The sequence below is a fragment of the Gouania willdenowi genome, chromosome 10 (genome assembly GCF_900634775.1).
Source record: "Gouania willdenowi chromosome 10, fGouWil2.1, whole genome shotgun sequence".
Classification (NCBI taxonomy): domain Eukaryota; kingdom Metazoa; phylum Chordata; class Actinopteri; order Blenniiformes; family Gobiesocidae; genus Gouania; species Gouania willdenowi.
This window is the reverse complement of record NC_041053.1, coordinates 7652581-7675215: the sequence shown is the minus strand read 5'-3', so window position 1 is coordinate 7675215 and position 22635 is coordinate 7652581. Positions and strand designations below refer to the sequence as shown.

Sequence of the window (22635 nt, the reverse complement as noted above, 5' to 3'; positions counted from 1 at the left end):
TTCATGAAATATTTGAAATGGGTGAAGTAGGGAACTTTAAAATCCATTTTATTTTTTATCCAAATTCCTTGTTTTCCACTTTTTTTATTTTTTGTTTTTCTAGAAATGTGAATTAATTTTTTCATTAAATATTCGTTTTGACTCCTGTGAGGAAACAAAATAAATACTAATAAAAAGATTATTAAACAAAAAAGGATGTCTAAAACTGAAATGTAATTTAGAATAATGAGTAAAATACAGTTAAAAGGTAAATATAAGTTGTAGTGACATGGATTATTCTGACTGCTGCGCTCATATAATGATGTATGAGGGCAGCACAATTTCCCCTCAGGGATCAATGGTTTACTGAATATGAGCAGGTTTATTGATTAAGTTTTGATCAACTTAGTTTAAATTAACCTAATTTAAATTATCCTATCTTCTGTAGCTCTGATGAGATGTTGTTAGAATGTAACATTCTAATAACGTTGCCCCAACTGACTTTTATTTTGTAAACTGGAAGCTCCCACTGAAATGGTTGTACTTGAGGTAGCTTGCTGACTGTGAATGTGCACCTACGAGGCACGGACAAAAGGCTGGAATAACAAGAACTAAAGGACAACACGGACTGAATTATTCTTTGTTAGCCAGACAGAACAGTTCTAACACTGAGCAGGTGAAGATGATTAAAGCTGATCATGTTTTCACGGAGCACCGCTGCGCTACACGAAAAATGGTCGGAGCTCTACAGGCACAGCAAAGTTAAACTGGAACTGGAGGTTCTGTATTTAGGAGTCATTGATGATTCGCGTTGTTTTAGAGGATGTTTGTGGTGGTTTAAGATGAGTTTACTTTAGCCAGGACAGGAGGAGGGAGGGTGATCCACCTAGTAAGCGGTCCCTGGAAACATTTCCCCTTAAAAAAAACGTTTGTTGCCCCACGGTGACGGCGTTTCATGCTGATTTAGTCCATTTCCACGTTTAACCGTTTTCATTGGTCGATTCCGTGATTCCGTTAACGCGGATTTTATAGAGCCCTACCTAAGGAACAAGCGATTAGATTTGGGAGAAGATCTGGATCCATATACAGTACCTATTCTGAATCAGTTTGTAAAATTGATAATGTTAGCTCTTTGAGCTGGTTCAACAACACCTCCTGCTGGTGACTTTGTGCATTACATGTTCCAGTCATAATTTCCATTTCACTTTCTGTTTTGAGTATACAGCAGCACAGCCACATACTAAACATTTCTTACAAGCCTTTAAAACGTGAATGTTCATGGTTTCATGATCAGGATCATCAGTGAGATTATTTGGTGTTGGCAGAGGTTTGCTTGTTTTTGCTGTGGCTTGATTTTAAAAAAGAATTCTGTGAGAATTCTGTTTTGGCTACTTTTGTATGGTTCTAATGCTTTTTGGAGAAATTATACATCACTCTGTCTTTAAGGTCTGCTTCATCAAGTGTTGCTTATCACTGCACCTTCAGCAAAGGCTTCAGCCCTCAGCTGCCGCATGTCTTGTCACATTTGTGTCCTAGGTTCCCTCCAGACTGGGGTTTCATTACACTGCTAAAATAAAAAGAGGGGATGGAGAGTCATCTTTCTTGTCACACTCACTGCTGCACTTCACTGAATTCCAAGAGAAGACATATTTTCCTTTTTTTCCAGCAGTAGTTCTTCCCCTTCCACATCTCTTTCTATCCTCTTCATATTCATTTCATTTGTCCTTCCTTCCTTTCTTTGCTGTCTTTTTAATCGTCACCTAATGCTGTGTAGGTGTAATAAGTCAATATGCCTGTCCGATATTGCACTTTCACAATTGGATATATTTATATGAATTAGTAATAAACTATTAATGTTTTGCTGTTGTTTAGATTTTGTTACTTAGAGCAACACAAACATTTTGAAAGTCACAATTTTTGAGCCTGTGATCCACTTTTTTGTGTGTGATGTCAACAGCTTCTGTGTGTCTGTAAATAACCATAACAACATGACCAGCAACATGCACATTTCAAGTAGAAAATAAAACTGGTATTAGGTGATTTAATGAGCTATTCACAGTTTCACTTTACCAACCGTGTCTACTTAGACTTCCATGGCTTATCCTTTGATACAAAAAACGCTGCGTACGTACAAAAGAAAATGTATGCCACTTATAAGCAACGTTTGAGATTTATAAAAAAGAAACTTGACGTGATAATGTGTGCACCTCCATGGCAGCTCTGACCCTGTCGTACGCACAAAGTCATGAGAAACGGGAAACTCTGACCCCAACAGGAGAAGGATGAAGCTAGAGACAGCTCTGTGAAATCCATACATTTAAGTGAAATAACATTGCACATTTCACAACACATCATATATGAAGGATACATTTGCAAAAACAAAGAGAAAATTATACAGACACCCCAGAAAGGGAGTGACGTGCACACGCCTACAAATAGTTTTATATAATAATAATAATAATAATAATAATAATTAAAATGACAAGATCATTGCGCAAAACTGCTGGCTGCAACACCTGTAGCTGTTATAAAAAGGAATGCACTCACAATGCGTAAAGTTGCACAGTGGCTTATCAGGCACTGCTGGAGGACAAGGTGCACGGGAGACTCTGGAGGCAGCAGATCGCAGAGACCTATAGGCAGGACCCCCTGTGAGGACGAGGAAACAAGGAAATTCAATTTAATCCCATGCTTCTGGTGCATATAGTGCATCTGTGTCCCCGACACCGAGGGGTTCCCCAATGATCCTCCATGAGGCTGAGCTATGGTGCGCTCTTTCCAACACCTGTTGAACATCTTTTCTCCTCCGCTTCTATGTCTGACCATTAATTTTTACCTCAGTCACAGTCTGAGGCAACGCAACGCGATCTGCCTTTCTATCATTCATAATGCGGACTGTCACCAAAATTATACTCTCCTGTGTGTGACCTCAACAATTAATAACTCCACCTCACATTACGTGAAATTTGTTTTATTTGCTCGTTTCCCCCCTCGGTCCAATGTGAAATTAATATTAATGAATATTCATTAAGGGCATTCACCGGACCTTTTATACCATATGGGCGGAGCAAGGCGTTTTCTCACGTGCGACAACTTTCGAGTTGAAAACAGGCGTGGGTCAAGCGTGCGCATTTGTTTATGTCTAACAGTTTTTTTATGTACTTCCTGATTTTTTGCGTACACCAGCTGAAGTGATCTTACCTAGGCACACTTTTATAAATGAGGCCCCAGACACGGGCACAGTGAGGCATGTAAGCTGAAGAGAAATATGAACAGATAAAATCATAATTTCTGTTCAAATTAAATGTAGATCAAACTAAAAATTGCCCATTAGCTTGGTACCTGTACTGGAAATGTATGTATCATTAAATGTGTTTCATGTATTAACTAATAAACTACAATTTTTTATTAAAAAAAGCTGGATGTAACTTGACGTAGTTGTTTACGATGCAGTGTGCAGTCTTTATTTAAGTTTTTGTAGTGCTTTTCTTCACATTTTCTTCATATCATGTTTCTAATTTTTTTAATTTCTACCAACAACACAAGAATGTGTTTTAGAGCTACTTCATGTGTGTCTGAAACTGCTAATGTAAGGTTTTGCTGCACATCGTCGGCAGTCAGCTGCACTATTTACATACGAGATGCAACGAAGATTGCGATATGGGTCAGGACGAGAGAAAATGAACTTAAAGCGTCAGTGTTTACGTTTTTTTAAATCATTTTTGAGCATATTATAATCCGAAGCGTTCTAAGCGGACAGTGATCTGAGAGTAGGCAAAGTGTGATGACCGATGTTCCAGCAGAAGTCTCTAACGCAACTTTTGGCTGAATGGTTACTTGGCAAAGCAAGAGGAAAAAGAAGACCAAGGTGGAGAAGCAACAGTCTAAAGGCACAAATATGTTCAGGAGGAACAGACTCCTCAGAGGTTCCTCTGACTAAGTATGTGCCGCGAACTGCGTGCGATCTGCTTTCAGTCCATACGCAGTCCACCCTACATAGCGAGTCGGAGAGAAAGCGATAACAGATGGGATAAATTGCTTGTAAACCTAGGAGAAACAATATCTAAGGTGGAGAGAACAGACGCAATTAATCTGCAGTGTGGATGGGGATTGTCTGCCTGCTCTGATCAGCTGAGCATGGCTGCCTGTGTGTGGAGCTGCTGTGGCTGTGAGCCTCTTACTGTCTTCACAGCAGCGAGTGATATGTGTTTTCATGTTTCTAAAACATCAGGAAACTCTCCAATAACAAAGAATAAAGTCCCTACATTTGTTACTAGTCTTGATTAAGAAAAAAGTCGCTAAGAGCTCCACAGTTTTGTGAGTTCACGCAACAGTAAGTTTCAATCAGGAGGGGAGGGGGGAGTGAGGAGCGTCTCACAATTCTACATACTGCAGCTTTAACAGGTGACGAGTCTGGAAAGACATTGAAGTGATGTAGAGAAGGAAAATTTGCGAGAGAAGTAACTGTCACAGAGCCACCGGCAGCACTAAATGCCATGTCATGACATCATGACCAGTGTCTGAAGTAAGCAACAAGCTGGTGTTTCTCTTCCTGGGTGCTCTACAAGGACTTAAAAAAAAAAAAAAACAACAGAAAAATCCAACTAAACCTTAAGTATTGAATGCTACCTTTTCACAGAGCTTACAATTAAAATGAACTACATGTACCATGTAATCAGTACAAGCACTTTTTAAGAGTTAATCTTACCTGGGAACATCAAATAATTAGAAAAACATATTTTTATAAACTTATTACAGATTGGAAATCTACTTTTTTTCAGAGACAATACAATAAAGGTCAATAAAAATTATTTTATACTTAATTTCTTAAAACTACACTTTGGCACTCTCTCAGTTTTCGAGCAAAGCCCTTAAACACAATTTTTGGAGTGCAGACCCTCTAATATCTCCTTGAACGCTCCACAAACAACTGGAGCCATGTTAGAACCCAACAGCTGTTGCTGCTGTGTGATTTTGTTCCCGCCCACGGCTGTGTTTGGATTTCCCTGTATGTGTTTCCTTCACGTGTCAGTGTGTGATTTTCCTGTCTGTCCCTGTGTGGAGCCTCAGCCACCTGCAGTTCATGCTACAGTCCAATCGTGATTAATCATGTGAAATGGTTCACAGCACAATACTGTCAAGACTGTGAAGGGACCTAATGGAGTTGAAAATGGGGTGGTTTGACACGATGCCATAACTTTTTCTTGCCCTGACGCCTGTTTGCTTGCTTTCTCGCTGTTGTTGTGCCCTCAAACAGCAAATTCTTCTCCCGGTGTTGGGTTGAATTGGAGAAGGCTGTTTCTATTTTTGGTAAAGATCCTAAAACCTGAAACACTACAGAGAGATTTTTCCCTTGTTATGAAAATTGGGTTGTGATTCACTTCGTCAGGTCTGCTCTCATTTGAGCAGCTATTATACGCAGACCTGTATTTGTCCTCAGCACAGTTCGCTGGAGGCTGGAGGTGGAAATAATTTTTGCTGGGCCATCAGTGATGATTGTGACAAAACATCAACACCAGGACGGATTAAATAAACAAATTCATGAATAATTTATTTACCCTTGCTTCCCAACAGCCTTTTCTCAACCTTTCTCCACACATTGCTGCTTCTTTTCTGCACTGACCACACTCCACAATTCATCCAGTGGCCTCGAGTACAAGGGGCACTAAATCCTCCCATCTGTCCCAAGGCCTTATTGTGCATCTGAATCCTGTATCTATGTCGTTGTCACGCTTCCATAAGCACACTGCTCCTGCCTCCTGCCATATTTCTTTTGTTCTTTTTGTTCACCCCCTCCACGGCAGAATCACCTGCAACCACACAGTGACACGTCCTCAGCATCAGCATCTTTATATGCACACATACTCTCTCTCCAACTGATAGTCTTAAAGCCCAAGTGTTCATACACATTTATGAAGACCTCCCTCTGCCTTTTTTTCTCAGCATGCCATCAGTCCCCTCAAACAAACCCTCTTCTCTATGTTCAAATATTGACCATGGTTTCTGGTCACATTCTGACAACTTCCATACATTCTTGTCTCCATTCTTCTCCCATGTATTTCCCATGAACACACCATCAGCTCCACCAGTGCCACATCTTGTTAAAAGGGGTTAGTGAAGCTGAAAGTCAAGTCGGAGTAACACGGAAAGGAATGTCAAAACTACAGCTGAGTGTAAGAATGGAAAGGTCAAATCAAATGGACAATTCTTTAATTTGAGTTGCTAAATACCTAGTTGATACCCATAATGATTACTCATAGGACCCACACACATCCCATAATGTGCACCAGTTACTCACAACTGTTTGCGCAGGATTTTACTGCAAGAAATATCTTGGTAGATTAGTGCCAAGGAAATGAAAGAGCTTTGAAGATGCTGGTTGCCTACAGCGAGCGTAGGAGACCCCGCCTTGGATGATGAGCTGCTATTTCATACTGGTTGCCTGTAGTTGGTCATGGTGGTAAAATAGCAATAATTTACACTGCTGCTTTGATTCCGTAGTCATTGGATGCTCAGATGCAATAAGCTGGTTCTGCTATCAGGCTAAAGCAGCACTCTATACACACTATACTTCTGTCATCCTTTAAGAATGACATGACATTATTATCTATATGATATCAAAATGATGTAATAGCCACAGAGCTCAAACTAATTATTGACTTTAGTAGAAAAGGTTTATGGAAGTTTTTTTACCAAGGTTCGGGTCAATTACATTTTTCAGTTACAATTCAATTACGATTACATTACAACTTTTTTTTTTGCATATACATATATTTATTAGACAGTCAATTACAATTACACTCTAAATTACTCAAGTTCAATTAGAATTAATCACAATTACCAGCTTGAAATAAATAACCTAATAAAAGTTAACTTTCCTCTTCTGTTAGCTTTCTGTTAGCATCACGGGCGACCGTGGCTCAGGTGGTAGAGGGGTCGTCTTCTGATCGAGAGGTTGGTGGTTTGATACCTGTTGAAGTGTCCTTGGGCAAGACACTGAACCCTAAGTTGCTCCCAGTTGTTGACTAGTGTCTTGCATGGCAGCTCTGTTCTATTGATGTGTGAATGTAAGTGTGAATGAGCTGATATTGTAAAGCGCTTTGAGACTACTTCAGTGTGGGGATAAAGTCCATTTACCATTTATTGTAACGGGTCCTAAATCAGCTATAAAATACACTAAAACAAATATCTATCATCTGATTTCTATCATCAATCCTTGTTACACTTCCTAATCAATGAAAATATAGGTTTTAATGTTTTTGGTGTGGGAATCTGAGCCTTTTTTGTCAGTATACCCCAGATTTCAATGTTTTTTTTAAATGCTAAAATGTGGGAAAGCTTGATATGAAACATATTTTAATAATTGTTATTTTACATATGTGTAGAACTGTACATAGAACTGTAACATAGTTACCCAGTTTTGCGTTGAATTATAATGACAATTTTTATAGAATTTTCATGGCAAATACAATTACAAAGTCAATCTATCTAAACTCAAAGTTTCACTACGATTACGACAGCAACAGACTTTTAAAATTACAATTACAATACTAATTACGGCATAATTGTAATTAATTATCAGTTACGTGATTACAATTACAATTTACCCTTGATTTTTACCCATGTCTGATGCAGAAGTAGCCGTGCGTACAGCTGGAGGCACACGAGGATCCTTCCTCTCACTATGAAGTATTGTCTACCTTATTCTGTGAATCTTAGATGTTTCTTTAAGATTCTTTCAGTATTAGTCTCGTCAAAGAAGAGCGTGTGAATCTGTCTTTGGCATGGATGGCCTTAATCACATTTTACGAGCGTTGCATCTCAGTGGTCAGGGAGTTCTTTTCAAGGCTTTGTGTGGCATGAAAGGGCCGCCTGAGTCATCGAGATTCTTATCTGCTATGAGCTGAACTGAGGAAAAGAAGCTGGAGTTGTGAGGCAAAGCCCAGAGGGACTTTTCTCACACCCAACATCACAGTCAATTTACAAATCTGTTTTTAATTAGCACACTCCATGCTTGTTTATCTTTGTGGTGTTGTTTTACATGGGGTGGAAGGAGGGAAGGGCACGGGTAGAAGGTACTAGGGCTGAACTGGGATTAGATATAACAAGAGTGGAGGGGAAGATAGGTAGATCTTAGTGAGAGCTCCTGGGATGTAGCTGTGTTTCCTTTCAATTAGCAGAATATTGTAATTCATACTGCAGCCATCAGCACAAACAATAACCTGTTTCGACTCATGCCGCGCTTCAAAATATCAATCACTTTGCTCCTATTGTAATGGCAAATGCGAAGAAACACCAGCGAGTGATTAGTAGCGCCTAATGAAGTGACAGGGCTGTTATGCAGACAAGGCTGTTGATTAGCATTCTTCAGGTGCATTTGAATCCAGTAAGTGGACTTTCTGCTCTGTTGAGTTCAAGCATGCTTTGCTTGCCTTAGTGTCATTATAGGATGTTTCTCCACTGTGTAGTGAAGCAAAAGCTATTCACCAGAGCATTAAAGAGTGTAAAATAATCCCTTTCTTACATTCTTTATTTTATCTAACGAACATTTCATTGAGAATATTGCCTTTGGGAAGGACTGTGGGTGAAGGTCAGTTTAATTTTCAGCAGTAATAATTAAATTCTTTATTAGGCTTCTCTATTGAATTCCGCTGCACTGGGGAGCGCTGCGAATGGTGTGTGCCGGGTGTTGACTTAATGTCAGCCATCCATTTTGCTTTCGCTTCGGTTGGCCTCGCAGCAGCTGGAAAAGGGGAGCCCATTCATCACTGGGTTTCTCTGGCTCAGAGCGCTAACATGCATTCAGTCATAGCTGGAATGACACACACACATAAGCACTTTGTTTGGAACAACAGAGAGCCGCACACACACAATCACAGCAGATATTTCAATGAGAATGCAAGAAGGAAACACTTATTTATCCTTACAGAGATCTTATCATTAGTGGAAAGAACTTTTTACATTTGATGATCAGTATCATCAAAGGGGCATTATAATCACTCATTGGTGGATCACTAGCTGCTTTTACATTACCCTTGGCAATAGAATCACCTGAATTTCAAAAAATCACTCACATATCGCTAAAAAGTTTTGACTCTTTCACGAGGAGGTATTTCATTGATATTGAAATGTGTCGCAAAAGCGCCATGGAAACACTTTTCCGCAAATACACGGCACAGAATGTGAGGCACCTGGTCACATGGCGCAGTACGTGTAAACAGTAGAGGAGACCGGGACATTTCTCAGTATTTTACAGGTACATCTAAAAAAACTAGAATATCATGAAACAATATATTGAACTTTTTCATGATATTCTAATTTTTTGAGTTGTACCTGTACTTTAAAATTATTACTGCCACATTAGATGTGAAACAACAATGGAATACGGAGTACAGAGGCGCTAACTGTCCGTCTTTCTGCATTGAAGTCTCACGCGATGAGATTTAACTCAGAGTTACCAGGCTCCTGCCCAAAACAACATTAAATAGAAACACGTTCAAAGTTGACATTTAGAAATATTGCTTTTATTTTGTGAAAATCTCTAAGGGAAACCCAGCTACTGTCTTATTCACACCTAAACTACCAATCCTCTGTGGTCAAGGTCTGGACCAAAAAGATGTTAATGTTGAAGAATTTGCTTCTTCTTTTATATTTTATATTCAAATAAAATAAGATACACAATCTACAGAACTAAACACAACAGCATTGCAAAACTGTTGTTTGTGTTTACATCAGTGTGATGTTTTATAAACAGCATTTTCCAGCATTCCTTTCATTGCTGTTATTATATTTGGTTAGTCATCCGATCAACTAAATAATAAAAATGTACTTTAAAGTTGCGGTCCACAACTCTCAGATCCCTCTCTCCCCCTCCCACCCCGCTGCTCTCTTGCCCTGCCTCCAAACTTTCCACGTCCCTCCCTCAGATGAGCTAACAAGCTGATGTTAGCTAGACAGCAACATCACAGTAATATAACATGCTCTGTTAAAAGTATATTACTGCAGCGCTTCACTCTCTGTGTGCACACACCTCAGCAGCAGTAGCAACAACACAGTGTCACTTACAGCAGCCCACACAAAGGCTGCTGCGCGCACATGAACAACATTTGCACTACAGAGTTCTAGTGTAACAATTACAAATCAAACATAATGTAAATCAAGCAGCAGTAATTACCTTTCAAGCAGAAAAGTCACAAATTCCATTTTCTACTCCTCCAGATCATACACTGTAAAAAAAAAAAAAAAAAGACAGCGCTCTAGCTCCGGGAAAAGGGTGGATCCTGTGAGCAACAGCTGTCAGACAGTCCATCACACACAATCCTGGTTCTGATTGGTTCTTTTTGTTCGGTCGTGGTGCATTCTGGTAATCTGCCTAAGGCTGCAGGAGCAGCAGGGAGGACTCAATGAGCCTGTTTCTTTCACGGTAAAAAGTTTTAAGTGTGTTTTCCATCACACTGATGTGATGTGTAAGGGGGCGGTACAATATGTAAGAGGATATTTAGTTAACGTAGCAATAAAAGCAATACTTTTTGATAGTTCTATTATAATGGTTTTGAGATGGGAATACAAGCAAAAGCCTTAGCCCAATGATCAGAGCCTGTGGCCACGTGACTGCCGTAAAGTAATTTGTTCTCCAGGCATTCTCCAGGTCACATGACCTGGCCAACGACGGTCCGTCTCTCCAAACTTACATGGGCGGTATTTCAAGAGGGAAGCCCCGCTCTGAGCATTGATACTGTCAAGGACTGTATATTGGCCTGAGGAATCATCTAAAATAGTTGAGGCAGATCCTCTCCATGTCCAAGTCAGGCTCTGTTGGAAAGTTCCTGCTGTTAGTTCCCAGTTTCCCTTACTTTCTTTGGGCAGTGGAAGCCTGTCTAACTGTAGATATATATATTTTTTCTTTTTTCAAGAAAGCATGTTGTTTTTGCTGCAGTGTGGTATAAATCCAATTGACTGTAACACACACACACACACACACACACACACACACACACACACACAAGAGAGAGACGGCGGAAAACACATCTACAAAGATGAGACACACACCGGGGATATAATACTGTGTCTCATACATTTTCTCTAAACCTCTACATCCGTGCAAGCCCATCAGAGGACCAAAGCTGTCTGAGTGATTGAGTGACAGCAGCCCGTGCATCAGTATTCTGGCAGAACGCTGCGACACAAATGTTTTGTGAGCAAGTATTGCTCATACATTTTAAAGCAGCACTTCATCATTTTCTCATGTTTATTTTCCTCTGCTCCCTGTCCCTGTTTCAGAGAGGAATTCCCATCGGGCAATTCTGTAAAGACTTCAATGAGAAAACCAAGGAGCTGAAAGAGGGCATTCCTCTACCAATTAAGATCCAGGTCAAGGTGCGTCACAGTTAACTTCTGACCATTTACATTCCCACATTTATGGTTAAAGCCTCTCTCTGCAAAGCAGCACCAAATGCTTCCATTATTTGTCGCCTCCAAACTAACTTATTCTTTCTATTGGTATTAACAAACCATTGCCCAAAGGAGGCTGGAGTTAAAAAGCATTAAGTGCCTGCTTGACATTTCAGTTACACAGGAAAGAGATGTCAGTGTTTGTGACTTTTATAATTCAACCTGACCACATCCCACTGTGTGCTGTAAGAACTCTAATCCTTTAAAGAGTCAATAAACCCCAGAAACACATTTTTCTGTTGAAAACAAATGTAATTGGATATGAAGTAGTTGTTGATTGATCCTCATCCAACTCTTGACATTTTAGTCAAAGTATTTACATTTGGAGTATTTTGTTGTACAAATGTAAGAATGACTATGTGTTGAAACCCAGCCATTACAATCACATTTAGCTATTGACTGAGAATGGTAGATTGTGACATTGTTAGTTTTTGTTGTTGAGTGAATTGTAAATAGAGCAGTATTGTATGGGGAGAGATTTGTCTCAAATATATTTACAAATGCGGGGCTCGAAACTGTGACGAAATTTGTTTGCATATGCGACTATTTTTTCAGTGTGTGCGAGTGAAAATGTTATCTGGTCGAATCCGTGCGTAAGGGTGGCCTTATTTTGAGTGCACTTCTCTTTCTCTCTCACTCTCTCTCTTTCTCTCTCTAGCTTCGCGCTCATGTAATTTGGCTGCGGGTAATGTAACGGTGAATGCACAGAGTATAAAAACCAATGTGCTCCTTTGGAGTGCGTGCGGTCTGCGAACAGAGCCAGACATAACGAACCCTTCACTGAGTGTGCGCTCACCTTGAGGGCAGCAGTAAAAAGGAAGAACGTGCTGAGCTCAGCGATAGTGTACACACTCATCATAATCATCATGGAGGGACCAGAACTGATGGACTATGATGCCAGGCCAGATGTTCAGCTGTGGTTCTCCCAGAGCAGTGATCTGCAACCTGCGGCTCTCGGGCCGAAAGTGGCCCTTTGACTCTTTTGCAATGGCTTCCTATAGCTTTAAAAAAACTATCAAAATGAATAGTTTTTTTTTTTTACAGAAACTATTAATGATTAATTATAAATAAAATCAAGATATAACAATTTGTTAACCTAAAATAAATCATGTTGTGCAATCACTCAGCACCTTCCTACTTCACTTCCTGCAACATCTACAGATCATCTTTCCTGTCACTGTGACTAACCTTAAGTTTTAAATCCCTGGTAAGATAACTAAACCAACAAAATCACTATTCTGGAAGAAAATAGAGATTTTAATTGTGTGGGAACAGATAAATTTAACCACCAATGTGCAAGTTAAATATGTATGTTTAATGTGTGGCAAGAAATGAGAAATTAGCATGTGTTGATCACATGATCATGTGTTATCAAATTCAAGTTACTTTTTGTAGCCTTTCAAATACATTAACTAAAAAAATCTTCTTTATGAAACATTGTGTTCTTGTAAACTGAGATGTGTAAGAATTTGAAGATGCAAGATACTGTTTTATTTCTTGATGTTAAACTGTTTAAACTGTTTTTGAGTTTCCATTTACATGATCATTATAAATCAAATCAAATAAAAAAACATAATTCTATATCATTTTAACTGTATATAATTTAACACACTGTATTGTCTTTATTGAGAATGTATTTTTTTTGCCTCCAGAAGGACTTTAATCCAGGTGAGATGAGGTTAAATGTTTCCTTGTAGAGTAAAGGTTACAGACCCCTGACCAGGGGAAGAGGGTTAGGAGACCCCACTATAAGAGCCTCTGAATTTAATTCCATGGGGTGAAGCAATGCAGATGCTAAGTTGGTTATGCTACTGTTTACTTAATTCAAGTACAGCATTTCTGCAAGATAAAAAAGAATACATGTAACCAGTTGCTATGCTTTGCAGTTATTTAATTTTTTTTTTGTTACGTCTTCTTTTAAAATTATATAAAATAAATCACCTGTTATTTCAGTTGCAGAAAAACTTAATATTGACACTGAAACCTGAAAACATTTAGCAAGTTTATCTCGAGTCATTGTCAATCTTCACTTCATACAAAACTACGATACGCCAGTTAAGTCAATTATTCATCAGCATACATTGCAATGCTGTTATAATGTGTTCATTTTCATTTTTTGCTTGTGGATTGAGCAAAGTGCGTTTGTGGATCGATCGGCATGTACATTTATTTTTTAGACAACCATAATGCAGCTTTGCTCACATTCACACACACAGAGCTCCTGATCCACATGTGTGTAGAGCACCACTCCTCCACTAGGGGGAAGTATTGAAGTCTCTGCTGAAGATTTATTCCATTTCACCAATACAAAAACAGACAACCACAAGAATATCTAATAAGATCAATGGTATTTACTTTCATTTGCCTCCTGCTGATCATATTACAACACTTGGTTTGAAAAAATATTAAATTTTCATAATTTTAATGGATTTTTCTTAGTACTAAAATTGAATAATTTCACTCTAATATACTGTGGACTAATGAAACTCTATCCAACTATCAAAGGGGTTCTGTTGATCACACTATCACACACTATATATATATATATATATATATATATATATATATATATATAGTAAGAGGTTTATTTTTTTATCAATTTAAACATTCTGGTTTCAATTTTCATTTCCTCCCATGTGTGTACAGTCTGAATAGTTTTTTGGTATATTGGTGTAGTGAGGATTCTAAGTTTATTCATATTTACTATACAACTCTTTCATTTTTTTTGGTCAAACTGACTGGTGCACTGGGACCTATGCTTTTTTTACTCTGTGTTATATAAAATATTGCATCACATAATTCAAGAAAAGTGTCTTAAAAACATTTTTACGTATAAAAATCTATTAAATGGGAGCTTATACTCTCACAGCAAGCTAGACAGGCTGAAGCTGCTATGGCACATCCACCCATAGGAAAATAAGACGAACACATCAGAATGTTAAAATATCATTAAAAAGTATTTTAATAAAATAATATTTATGTAAACAACAAAGAAGATTGGGGGGAAATGTGCAAACTCCACCTTCTCCATCTGTCACAGCTCAGTAGACGGCAGCACTTCTTTTATCATGGTTTCCAAGCCCCCGCTGCCCCTGGGCATCTCCTGCAGGGAGTGGTACAGAGAATACTTTTATCATCATCAGAAATTCTGTATTGTTTTCAACCCAATAAATGTACATTTTTCATGTAGTCTATTTGAAAAATGTAATCGCTGCATTATGAATCAGTTTGGCTTGAAGTTTTCACTGATATTTGGAAACTATGACTGTCATCAAATTTATTAGAAAATGTAGCACTTTTTATTGATTTAGTTATTTTTCTTTAAGCCAGCGCAGTAACCACACTCTATACATTAATATTATATTATGGTACTGTTTTTGTTGTATATTAGCTTTTTCTACACATTTACTGTAGTGCTTTTTTTGTATTGAAAATAATTATACCCATTATCCCAAAACTGCATCTGACATTTTCAATGTGAACCAAGATCAATGTATTCATACATAACAATGTCATATGTATGTCACATTTCTGGCCCCTTTGTGAAGAGCATGCATGAGCACTTTGAACCAGATATTATTTAAGTTATTTGAGTTTATCTATGAAAGTGTTTTTGTTCACTACCTGTTGTATGTTGTTTTCATTGTGAGTGGTTAAAACTCACACGTATGACAGCATGTAGTGAACATGAGCTTCAGTTGTGATGCAGTAAACAGAAAATAAAGCCCAAATACATCCGGTCTTCGTGAAGATTTTCTTTAATCAAACCTCAGTCTAACTTGGACAGAAGTTCCAGCAGCCTTGCTCTGTTACTTTTGGCATGCTCTGGGATTGGGATGGCAGCATTCACTGCTTTTAATGGATCAAAGCAAACACACCGGGGTTTGTTTTTAATTGGATCTAAGCTGACAAGTGAGAGCACACATAGAATATGTAATAACAAGCTAGGTCCCCCAATCATCTACTATCATTTAAAGCAGCTTTTTCTTTTGCTTGTGATGGAGGAGCTGCAGAGCATCCCACCTCAACACATGTGGAATAACATCCAGAGCTTTAAATGAAGTTATAGATTATCTTCATTAGTAATGCTTGGATTGTTAAGCATATAAATTGTGTGAGGCCTCTCTAGTTAATAAGATAATTGCTCTATTTGCACTCGTCTTGAATCCTTTTTCGTGATCTGTGTGTGCAGGGATATACACATGTATTATTTAAAGTTATTGATGCAGCTCTCAATCCACTGCAGACTTTATCCTGACGTCTCTGCTGTTGCCTGTGAAAGATTTTTAAAACATTTTGTTGCAAAAGTCTCTGATACCAGGGGCCTCATTTATAAACGCTGTGTACTTAAAAAATAGAAAGCGTACGCCACTTATAAGCAACATTTGGGACTTATAAAAAAAAACCTGGCATGATAATGTGCGCACCTCCACGGCAGCTCTGCCCCTGCCGTATGCAAATGGCAACCTCCCCTCCCCCCAACAGGAGAAGGATGAAAATAAAGACAGCTCTGTAAAATTGATACATTTGAGTGAAATAATCCAACATTGCACATTTCACAACACACACTTTTTCCACCACCTGTTGAACAGATGGTGGAGAGTGATACAGATTTTCTCCTCCGCTTCTATGTCTTTTTTTTGTTCAAAGTGTTTTTATTGTACATATGATACAAAACAGAAGAAAAGAAAAAACAATGTCTTTTTTTTTGGCTTATAACCCCCCTCCCCCCTCCCACAGAACACTCCCACCCTGTTGCACCTTAAAAAAAATTACCAATAGAATAGAAATATGAATACGACATCATTCTGATAGAATAAGTGAGGGATCCACCTGTTTGATTTGATCCAAGATGGGTTGCCAGAGAGTGAAAAACTTACTGGCACAACCTTTTCTAGAATATTGTATCTTCTCCAGTGTTAGATGAGACAAAAGATCAACAAACCACATTCTAAACGATGGAGGGTATTTGTCTTTCCATTTAAGCAGTATAAGCCTTCGGAGAATAAGTGTAGTAAACACATCTTTTTGTTTTTGATTCAATTTAGAAAATTGAGGTACAATACCAAATATTGCAGTTGTGGCGCCCGGTTCAACATTAATCTGAAATACGTCCAAATCTAAATATGGATTCCCAAAAGTGTGTCAATTTTGAGCAGAACCAAAACTTGTGAGATAGAGTCGCTGGTTCAGTTTCACAGCGATCACAGTGGGGGTCTAGGTCAGGTTTAAATTTCGTCAGTTTCACTTGTGAACAATTTTTAAATTGAATTACCCTATGTCTTAAACAAATTGAAGAGGAATATATATTATATATCACAGATTGCCATACAGCTTCAGGGATTACAGTTATAAATTCCTCCTCCCACTTACTTTTGACACGAGACAATGGTTCCAAATCATAGGAATTAATAATAGCATAGATTTTACCAATGAGTTTGCATTCAAGTCCAAAATGTTTTCAAGGAGTGTGTCAGGTGGTCATGATGGGAAGTGATTAAGTGAAGCAGACACAAAACTGCAAAGCTGAAGATATCTGAAGAAATGTGAATCATGAATTTGAAAAATCCCTTTCACTTGTTGAAATGAGGCAAACAGTCCTTCAACAAACATGTCCTTCAGTGTCCTCAGGCGAACCACACTGCAAAAGAGTCATCAACAACGGAAGGGACAAACATATGGTTTTGCATTACAATTGACAGATTATTTAGACCAAGCAGATCGGAGAGACCTATAGGCAGGACCCCCTGTGAGGACGAGGAAACAAGGAAATTCAATTTAATCCCATGCTTCTGGTGCATATAGTGCATCTGTGTCCCCTACACCGAGGGGTTCCCCAATGATCCTCCATGAGGCTGAGCTCTGGTGCGCTCTTTCCAACACCTGTTGAACATCTTTTCTCCTCCGCTTCCATGTCTGACCATTTATTTTTCAACTCAGTCACAGTCTGAGGCAACGCAATGCGATCTGCCTTTCTATCATTCATAATGCGGACTGTCACCAAATTACACTCTCCTGCGTGTGTCCTCAACAATTAATAACTCCACCTCATAATAAGTAAAATTTGTTTTATTTGCTCATTTTCCCCCTCGGTCCATCGTGAAATTCGTATTTGTGAATATTCATGAAGGGCATTCACCAGACCATTTATAGGCATCGTATGGGCGGAGCAAGGTGATTCCTTTCCAAATTGACAGTGATTTAAAACAAAAGCAGGCGTGGGATGTACGTGCTGCCCTCGTTTATGCCATTAAAAAAAATTTGTACACACTTCCTATCGTACGCCAGCTGAAGTGTGCTTACCTAGGCACACTTTTATAACCCAGGGCTCTAATCACAGCTCCAGGGTATGATCCATCTGTTAATTTCTCTTACTAAGTTTCTTTTGATCATTTTGAGCCAGTGACCTTACTTTCTTTGCAAGAGACAGTCAGAAATATGAAGGCCCCATGTTCTCCTAATGATCCTGTCCCCCCGCGGCTCTTTAAGGAGGTTTTTTCAGCCTTCGGACCTTCTCTTTTTACACTGATAAATAGTAGCCTGTCTTCCGGTATGGTGCCAGAAAATTGCAAGCATGATGTGTTTTTATCAACTGAGTCTCGCGACTTTGTTGTTCTTATGCTTTTAGATTTAACTGCAGCTTTTGACACTGTGGACCATGACATCCTGATCTCTCGCTTAGAGCATTGGGTAGGGATTAAAGGATTAGCTCTTCAGTGGTTCCGGTCGTATCTGACTAACAGAATCTTCTGTGTTGGCCTTGGTGTCTGTGTGTCCTCCACTGCTATCCTATCATGTGGGGTCCCCCAGGGTTCAGTTTTGGGCCCCCTTCTATTTGCTTTCTACCTCCTGCACCTTGGCACCATTTTTAGTGAACACAACATACCTTTTCATTGTTTTGCAGATGACACGCAAGTATATATCCCGTCAGAAAAAAAACTTCCAGTGTTTTAAAAGCCTAACAGAATGTTTGGTGGACATAAGGGCTTGGATGTACCTACATTTTCTACATTTTAATCAAAGGAAAATGGAAGTCAATGCTTTTACCTGTACCTCTGACTGTGACCTGAGTTCCTTTGGTCCTAATGTAAAAAGAAGTGTCAAAAACCTTGGCTTTAAGCTAGATGACACACTCACTTTTGATAGCCAGATCAGAGCTGTTGTCAAATCAAACTTTTTTCATTTACGACAACAGGCCAAAATCCAACTCATGCTTACTCAGCAACATTTTGAGACAGTGATCCATGCTTTTATTACCTCTCGACTGGACTACTGTAACTCACTCTATGTGGGGATTAGTAAATTCTCCATCTCTCGTCTCCAGATGGTACAGAACGCTGCTGCATGGCTTTTAACTGGCACAAGGAAATTTGAGCACATTTCCCCTGTCTTGAGCACTTTACACTGGCTGCCAGTTCATTTTAGGATTGATTTTAAACTTTTATGTGTTTTTAAATCATTGCACGGCCTTGCACCCAAATACCTGGCAGACCTTCTTCAGCCCTATGTCCCTGCTCGGGCACTTCGATCACCTGGCCAGCGACTGCTAAAGGTGCCAGACAGTAGAAAAAAAGCTCAGAGGCGACCGAGATTTTGCAGTTGCGGGTCCGAAGCTGTGGAACGCACTGCCACTTGATATCAGAGGCTTCATCTCTGCTTGTTTTTAAATCTCTTTTAAAAACGCATCTTTTTACTTTGGTGTATGGTTTTTAATTGCATTGATTTTATGTACTGTACACTGTTATTTTATATTTTGTATTGTTTTGTTGTTTGTCATATAGTTTATGCACTTTTGTCACTTTTGTACAGCACTTTGTCCCCCTCTTCCTGGGTTTTTAAACTGCTATATAAGTAAAGTTGGATTGGATTGGAAAATCTAACTTTCAATCTTAACTTAATGGAGTGAATGCAATGCAATTCATCAAATCTGGAACTGTTTGCGGTGACTGTTTCTGTGCCGAAAATAATACAACCCACAGGCAGGTGCAAACTCACACAGATCATGGCTGCAGTGAATGTTGACACAATACACAGCGGACGTTAACCTTTCTAGTCTAAGAAAATATTTTAAACAAAACAATACTGTAGTCAATATTTACGCCACTGAAAGGAAATTCAGAGTAAGTGTGTGTGAGGGAGAGAAATAGCTGGAGTCCAGTGTGACTGCAGTGTAGAGGATGCTGTGCACGGATAACCATGAATATTGTTCCAGATGTGCTGCTCCAGTGAGCTCCTGTGTACTCCTCTCCATGTTTTGACTCAAACTTTCATGTCATGGTGATTGCAAGGAGCGTCAGGCCAGAATCAGCTGACCAGCTGTGTAATTTACGCAGCTGGCACAAGGTTCACATAGAATGTGTGACACAGCGCTACTCAGGAGCTCAGACCAGCTGGATGAGGTTTTTCATGGACTGATAAGAGCAAAGTTACAGGACGTTACGGAGCAGCCACATTAAATTAGGGGGATAAAATATCATTTGGTTTTAAAGTTTATTACACAGCACTTGTATTTGTTTTTTTTGTTTTCTACATTATTAAATGTTTGTGCAGCAGACAGAGAAGTCCACCAGCCTCTAATTTCACTTCTTCAAATATCATTGTGAGCTTCTGTGCACTCACCTCTCCACGTTAAATGAGCAAAATGTTCATTTAAATAGGGCGGTCTCAACCACGTCTATACTAAACATGTGGAGATGAATCGATACGAATCGGTATCTCGATACAAACGTGCACAATGCAAGTGTATAAATTCATTCAGTGTGCATCGGTACAATTTACGGGTGAAATCAGGTTGCATTGGTCACTGGGTGCCTGTATCGGTAAAATCCATGGTTGCGTAATTTGTTTTTCATCCATCCATCATCCGTCTAATTTCTGACCTGCTTGTTCCTGTTTTCAGGGTCGCAGGGCAATCACTGCTTTGTGTTTTTTGAGCGACAATCTCAGTCAACAACTTGAGTAAAATAATAGTGTCTCATGCAGCAATGACAATACAAAAAGGAATAATTTATTTTCCAAAAAACATGATTATAATATACATTGCAATAAATAACAGTTAACCTACTGTAACTTTACAATAATAAGCTGTTGTATTCATATAAATCTGATCATGACATTTTTTTTTGGTATTGATCGATTTTTTTTTTTTTATCGATGGTCGACTGTTGTGATGTTTTAAGCATTTTTAAAAATCAGTACAGCAATCTCTGTGCATGTCTAATCCTGCACGGATACATCTCACTACGTAGCAGTCACTAGGGATGGGAATTAAAAACCTTTTTCTTTCTGAGAACCGGTTCCCAATAATCCAATTCCTAGGAATTGTTTGTTTGCTTGTATTTCAATTCCGCTTATCGGTTCCTCTTAAATCACAAATACGTAACAATAAACTCCTCCAGGTCCTGTATGTTGTGTTTATGCTAGCAACCAAGTGAAGCTCCTTCCACCATATAGTTGTTTGCTGTCCACTGTGGAGAATCCACCTCCTCCACCCGCAGCTGCGCTGTCCTCCATGCTGTGTTTGTAGCGACTCTGTTGCTATGCTAATCACTTCCGGGTTCTGCACACTCACGCAAAAGTTGCTTCTTGCACGGACTTTTCTTCTGAAAACAATAAACTTCCACAAAAACACACACCTCGTCACCAGTTTGTGTCCTCGTTGTTTTTAGTTTGCTCTTTCACACGTTCACACACACGGCTGATAACTTCACATTTAACAACGGGGACAGCGTCCCTGAAGGTCTATTTATAGAAATGTAAACAAAGGCTAAGCTAAAGCTTTACCGTTTAAACACATAACAATAAGTGCAGCTGTACTTTTGGTTAATATGTTCTTTTTTACTGAAGTTATTTGTTTTATGTCTGAATTAGTTTTGGATCAAGTTGGTCAAGTTCAAAAGGAGCTTTGTAAATATTCTCAAATGTTTGTAGCCAAAATGTGTCATATGTTGTAATGATAATAATAACTAGAACTGCAAGCAGTTATGAAAGGTGGTCAAGCCTTCCCGCGTGACTTGGCCCCAGGTTTTGCAGAGCCCATGGAAATACGTCACATGGGCTTGGGGCGAGCGTCAGGACACAGGCCAACGTGCCATTTGCTGTGAACAGGTGGATATGAAGTTTATGAAGATGTGATTTAAAATGTGAAAGTTACAGGCCAAAATGCATTTGCACCCATTATAGCACCTCCTAGTGGTACACTTTTTGGTATGGGTGATCTGTGTGCTCTGCTATATATATATCCTGTATATTTCACATCCCTCAGCATAATATTTCAGATGAAATAAATGTTTGTTTATTTATATGTTATGTTGTAATAAGCCCAGCCCACTTTGACCAATCGTGATTAACTTTGAGGTACGGAGGGGCGGTGTGTAGCTCAGTGGGTTGAGCGCCCGCCCCATGTACGGCCTGGGACCCTTTCCTGCGTGTCATTCCCTGCTCTCTCTCACCCCCTTCCTGTCAAGCAACTGTCATATAAAGGCCACTAGAGCCAAAAAAATCCTTTAAAAAAAACAAAAAACTTTGAGGTACGGCCTCAGGAGCGACCCAAGGTCATACCCACCAAATTTGGTAAAAATCGGTCTTGCCATTTAAGATATATAAAAATCCCATATTTGCAGCACCCCCTAGTGTCCTACATTATTCAACTTTGGCGCATACCCCCACAGTCATATGTCAACCAAGGATCTCAGATTTGGTGTTGTTAGCATTTATTTTGACCGAGATATGCACCAGTTCGTGTTTTTACAGCTAACTAGACTATTTTACTCAGTATTAATTTGTGCATATTTTGCCCCAACAAAATTCTTTGCTGAACTTTAGATCAGATCTATAGGAAGTCTCTACGTGCCAAGTTTCACACTGATTGGACAAAACCCCAAGGAGGAGTTCGAAAAAGTAGGTTTTTGATATGTAGTGACTTACAAAGAGTAATGTGCCGTGGGAGTGGGCGTGGCCTATGTCAGAAGATGCGACCCTATGTAGGGAACACGTGGATATTAAGTTTATGAAGATGTGATTTAAAATGTGAAAGTTAAGCCAAAATGCATTTTGCCTCCTTTGGTATAATGGGTGCAAATGCATTTTGGCCTGTAACTTTCACACCACCTAGTGGCACACTTTTTGGTATGTGTGATCTGTGTGCTCTTCTTTATGTACCCTGTAAATTTCACAGCCCTCAACATAATACTTGAGCTGGAATAA

At 39.1% G+C, this 22635-nt stretch overlaps 1 protein-coding gene across 2 annotated transcripts in view; it reads left to right on the top strand.

Moving 5' to 3' along the window:
• Positions 1-22635, top strand: part of mrpl11 (mitochondrial ribosomal protein L11) — a 113855-nt gene that overhangs the window by 74087 nt on the left and 17133 nt on the right. For both annotated transcript variants that reach the window (XM_028458794.1, XM_028458793.1), the window contains one exon: positions 11260-11355. In XM_028458794.1, the coding sequence (XP_028314595.1) occupies positions 11260-11355 (96 nt within the window). The remainder of the gene's footprint in view (positions 1-11259; positions 11356-22635) is intronic.